Here is a 6,023-nt window from a genome sequence, read left to right on the forward strand (position 1 = left end):
ACTTATTGTTCTATTTTTACATATTTGTCACACTTAATTGTTACAATATTTTTCAGAAAGACAAAAATTTTTACATTTCAGTTATCATTGAAAAACAAAAGTATTTAACACCAACTGGCTCTGTGTAAAAGGTAACTGCTATTGGGATCGGTTAAACTAAACATCAGTCAAGAATAATATAAGAAATATCAGATGAGAAAAATGTTTATAGAAATATCCAATATTCCTATATAAGTTAGTTTTGAGGCTCTGGGACTATTGGGTCAACTCTGGGTCCATTAGCTATTATCTATAAATGTAACCTACCTGTATTTCTGCCAGAGTGCGGTAACAACTTATTCACTGCAGTCACAAAAGAACTCACACCAGACCTTGTTCATCTCAGAAAGAGGCAGCATTTATGCCATTGCAGGATAAGTGACAAATGAATGAAAAGTGGAAAAATGGTTAAGGGAGAGATGAAAATCACTGTCAACCATTGCTGATATAAACAAAAAGACATCCTTCAGATTTTCCAAAAACACCTTAATCACCCCAACTCTTCTGGAATGATGTTCTGTGGACCGATGACACTAAAGTGGAACTTAGTGGAAAATAAGTGGTAACATCTGACCTAAAGCTCTAAACCCAGCATTCCACTATAAGAACATCATACCAACAATCAAACATTGTGGTATTCTAATGGTGTACAGCTTTTGCTCATTAGAGAATGCCCGATCATCAGTCTGCTCTCTGAAAGTCAATCCCAATTAGGTTATGCAGCAAGACAATGATCCAAAGCCCTAGAGCATGTCCTCCTCTCCCAGGCTCAAAAGAAACGTAAGGTTTTGGAGTGCCCAGTGTCCTAATGTGAGCCCCATTGATGTGCTGCGGCAGGACCTTAAAGAAGCAGTTCTTTTTTAAAAGCCCTCAAATGTGGCTGAATTGAGAGTGGCTGAAAATGAGATCTGAACAGTGGGCCAGAATTCCTCCATGAGAGAAATAAAAGGCTGATCTTCAGTTATAAATGCTAAAGGTGGCACATCCAGTAAAGCGTGGGTGAAATTACTTTATATGGGTGTTACATGGGCTTTCCTTTTGTTCCCCTTGTCTCATATTACGTTTTGTATATATGGGGGTCTGAAATAAGTGTAATGGATATAAAAAGGGAAGGATAAAAAGAGGAAGCAAATACTTTTTCATGACACTCTATTATTGTAGATTGCCTTTATTAGGCATCAACTTAATAAAAAGCACTACTTAGTTGTACAGTAACTACAATGACTGCTGATATCTGTAAATGCTTGATTAGTCCCCCACCTTCTACCTCCGTCATTGGTCAGTTTCTGACTACAGGACTGTTCAGCAGATATTATTTGGGGGGTGGATCATTCCCAGTTCCAGAGCAGTGACACTGACATGATTGTGTTCCATTCAAAATTCCCATTTAAACCTAATGTTCCTGGGTCAAATTGGTCCGGTGTGTGTTTAACCATTCAAAAGTAGAATATTTATCTCCATTAACTTTGTCTTTAATTAACTAATGAATGTTGATGTAATCAAAATTTTGTGTCATTAAAATTTTGGTTTTAAAGGGAATATGATGTATTCCTTTTTCCTCAAGAAAATCCAATATCAACAAAGCAGAACTTTAAAACATGTTGTTTTCAAATCTCCAAGACAGTCTTGGCCCACTTTATTCATGACTCCAAAATATACATACAACCATTCTTCTAGTAAAAGCTCTTATATTCCTGACCATTGATGGGGGGCTAGAAGAGGGTCCTGGTGGACTGGGTTCCTGCGGTTTTGTGTTTTTCTGCACAAGAGGACCTGGTTCAACTTGCCTGTTATTTGCCAGGTATTTAGGCCCCTGGTAGTAACACTTGCACGCTCTGGGTAAGCTAGGTTACCTTCACATCATTAACTATTTGTGTGTGTCTATATGTGTGTGTTTTAGACGCTGTGAGCGTGCAAGCTGTCCCAGTTTCCAGGATTGCCAGAACATGCCTCTGCGAATCACCTACTATCAGCTGAGCTTCCAAACCAACATCGTCATTCCAGCTCAGATCTTCCGGATCGGCCCGTCTCCGGCCTACTCGGGTGACAACATCATCCTCAGTATCCCTCGTGGGAATGAGGAAGGCTACTTCAGCACCCGCCGCCTCAACAGCTTCACTGGAGCTGTGTACCTGCAGCGTCAGATCCACGGCCCGCGGGACTTCCTCATCGATGTGGAGATGAAGCTCCTGCGCCAGGGCACCTTCACTAGCTTCCTTGCACGCATCTACGTCTTCATCACTGCACACTCCATGTGAAGACCACTCCGAGTCATGCTACATGAATTATGGCTGTGGTTCTTAACTCTGGTCCTGGGTACCCACTGCCCTTCACTGTTTAACATCTTCCCTACCTCAACACGTTTAATTCCGTCAGACTCATCAGTTTGCAGACACCTGTGTTGCTTCCTAAATCAAAGATAATTACAAGTCTTTACACTAGATGTTAGATCATTGCTGTAAAGATTTGATAGCATTCAGCCATAGCCAAAGAACATGATTGAGCATTAGCAATGCTGGACAGTCAATTCTGGATCACAAACACCACTCTTGATCTAGTACTTGATCACTATAGACAACACAGGGCTTTATTGCCAGTGCTAGAGGGCTTTGGACCACTGTAGCCAATGCTCAGCATTGGGCATACTAACTTGAGTCTGTTCTAGAACTTCCCATTTCTTGGCTAATGCTTTAACATTACAATTATACAACCTGTATGTGCATGATTGAATGCCTGGATTAGCAATGAGTGCACCTTCATTAGCATTATTCATAAACTGGTATTTGCTCCTGGGCCCCCCCCCCCCCCCATAGGTGGGCAGTGTAATTCATTTTTACTCCACTGCAGTATACAAATCACTCCTTGAGCACCTGAAGTGAAACTGGCATCTGAAGTGAACAAAGTATGTGGACTGTAGAGTAATATTACAGGATTTTAAACAAATATGACTCACACAGCGCTATGCAGTTCTTGCAAACCAGACAGAGATGACAGAGATGCAACATCAAAATGATCAAGCTGTTATTTTAAGGTAAAATTGTAAAATTGTTACATACTGTTGCTTTAAAACAGTAAAGCAAGTCTTTAGTTAGAAGGAGTATTTGGGTACTTTTGGATGTATCAAGCCCTGGGAAGACCAACTCCAGCCCTATTTATCTGAGTTTAGCTGCAAAGTCAGTTTAGGTGCTAACCCTAGTGCAAACTGCACTGACATCAGCCCACAGAGAATGAGATTTGAGTGTAGCCAACAATCAGGCATTCACATGTGCACAGTATATAAATATGAACAATATCATAAAATAAACATACATTCTCGACAGGGTTTACGCTAGTCCAAGGGCAATCATGTACCAGCATGCAAAAGCGATTCCGGGTGTGTGCATATTGAAATGCTGTCTGCCACCAGTACAGAGCAAATCAGCTCACATGCCACCTTCCCAAAACGTTTCAGCTTGGGGTTACACCACAGCTACCTTCTTCTGAGAATGACTCAATAGGTTAGCCGCTAGCAAGTTAAATGCGCCATACACTCTTACACCGATCAGCTATTACATTAGAATTACTAATATTGCCTAATATTGTGTAGGTCACCCTTGTGCTGCCACAACAGACCTGTCCATTCAAGACATGGGCTCCACAAGACCTCTGAAGGTATCATGTGGTATCTGGCACCAAAATATTAGCAGCAGATCCTTTAAGTCCTATAAACTGTAAGGTGGGGCCTCTGTAGATCACATCAATGAGGAGCCTTAGGGATTTTATCATAGCCCTGTTCACCGGTCGTCCTTTCTTGGAGCACTTTTGGTAGGTACTGACTACTGCATACCTGGAACACCCCACAAGACCTGTCTGATGTTTTGGAGATGTTCTGACTTGGTCTAGCCATCACATTGTGGCTCTTGTGAAAGTGGTTTAGATTCCTATGCTTGCCCATTCACCTTTAAGAACTGTCTGCTCACTTGCTGTCTAATATATCCCACCTCTTGACAGATGAATATAATCAATATATTTCAAGTCATCTGTCAGTGGTACTAATGTTATGGTTGATTTTTGTAAAAATAAAAGATCTGCAAATGGTTCTTTGAGCAATGCCATAGAAGAACCACTTTTGGTTCCAAAAAAGGATGGCTAAAATGCTTATTAGTATTGACCCATAAGTATCTTTCCAGTGAGTCATTCTCAGAGGAAGGACAGGACTTCCTAAGGTAGGCATAGCAAAAGACTGGGATAAAAAGTAAAGCGAAGATTGTTTGCTTACTGTTTTGCTCCCTACCAGTTCCAGGCAGCATCCCAGTATGCATATAGTTTCATATGTGGCTTCAGAATCTGGCCTGTAGATGCTCCTAAAGGCCTTAATTAGCTGGGTCAGATTTGTTTGATTACCAAAACTCTGCTTGACTGTAGATCTCATGTCTCTTTCTGGGCTGGGTTAGGTGTGTTTTGAAACAGTGCAGGGCAGTGTGTCTTCTGGAATGGAGCTGTAAACCACTGATTAATGGTGCTATGCTGGAGAGTGGGAGTCACTCGCTAGCTGTCAGTTCATAGGTGCTAAGCTTTTTTAAAAAAATGTTCTCGAAAGAATCTCACCAAGGACTTTTTTTCTGCCATCAACGGGGGGATCTAACAGCTTGTGTTCTGTCAGAACAGGGGACAAACAGGGGATCCGGGACTGCAGAGAGTGTTAGCTTTTGAGCTATGTTTCTTCTTTAAAGTATTAAAAATACCCTCTGCCAGATATTATTTATACTGTGCCAGTTTATCTCTTGCTTTTTATAACACCTCATTAATTTTTCATGAAAGCAATGCTTCCCAGTCCTCTCATGGCGCTGTATCCCTTCACTCCAGAGTCTGAGTTTTCCAGCTCATTTGAAATCAATTACTTACTGGATGCAAAAAAAAAATATCTAGAATTGCATCGTTATATTCACTTCTAATGAGCATCATTGACAGCACATAAAAGGTAAATTTGCAGCCAAGGCATCTTCAGTAATCAATGTGGTATATCTTTTGCAGTCAAACGGATGTATGATATTTTTGTGTCACATTTGTAGCCTCGCATTCTCCGCTGGTATATGGAATGCCTTTGACATTCACACTGTAAGTATGTGTGAGCTTCAGTACAGTGCTGAGGAGGTTTGATCGTTTTAAAGGGTTTTTGTACGTATATATTATTTTCTCTTCTTAGGCCTGTTAATGTATGTTATCTATATCTCTCAGGGGGAAACTTATTAACTCATCTCTTCAGCCTTAAAACATCAGTCTGGAAAAGAGACAGACTTCATTGGAACTTTTTAAAAGAACAAAACAGAGTGATCTGATCCAGAAGGATCAGACTAATAACCCAAATCACCATTGAATCAATAAAACAAAGACCAAAACTGAGACGAGTGCTGGAGTGACTTTTTGGGGGGAATGTTAAGGACACTCTTATTACAGCGATTGGAAGGCTTGTTTCTCTGAAATGAGCACATAGCTCCATCTGGTGGTGTTGAGCAGAACTGTTGATTTTAGCTTCAGTATCTTTGCTAATTCTAAAACCTCTTATACATATGTAATTCATTAGCTCATGCCCAACATCTGTTAAATAACTCAATATCTAATATCTAAACAAATAAATATGTGTTATGGCTAATGTACAACTGCATCTTTGCTCTGCAATTAAGGTTATGAATTATTGAGTAAAATAGTTAACTACATATTTTTAGTACCATTAACCTCACTGATGAACACAAAGGATTGCACTTATATATAAATAAGGTATTTGTCAAGTAATGATGTAAAAATCTATGCACCATGTCCCAAGTCAGCAAACTGTCCAAACATCATTTGCCTGTCCAAGCTAAGCTATTACATGCTATGGAAATGGTAGTTTCCACAAATGTTTGGTTGAATAAAAGAGTTTTACATAGAACTATATAGGAACACTTCTTGTCTCATAACAGCATAATATTTGGTGCTATATAGAACAATTTTAGGTTCTATAC

At 39.9% G+C, this 6,023-nt stretch overlaps 1 protein-coding gene across 2 annotated transcripts in view; it reads left to right on the plus strand.

Annotated features, from left to right (window-relative positions):
• The window catches only part of fbln2 (fibulin 2), a 106,139-nt gene extending 100,718 nt beyond the window's left edge, over positions 1–5,421 (plus strand). For both annotated transcript variants that reach the window (XM_072665405.1, XM_072665406.1), the window contains one exon: positions 1,940–5,421. In XM_072665405.1, the coding sequence (XP_072521506.1) occupies positions 1,940–2,297 (358 nt within the window). In that variant the 3' untranslated portion in view covers positions 2,298–5,421. The remainder of the gene's footprint in view (positions 1–1,939) is intronic.
• The last annotated feature ends 602 nt before the right edge of the window (positions 5,422–6,023 follow it).

Source organism: Salminus brasiliensis, chromosome 21 (assembly GCF_030463535.1).
Source record: "Salminus brasiliensis chromosome 21, fSalBra1.hap2, whole genome shotgun sequence".
Taxonomy (NCBI): Eukaryota; Metazoa; Chordata; class Actinopteri; order Characiformes; family Bryconidae; genus Salminus; species Salminus brasiliensis.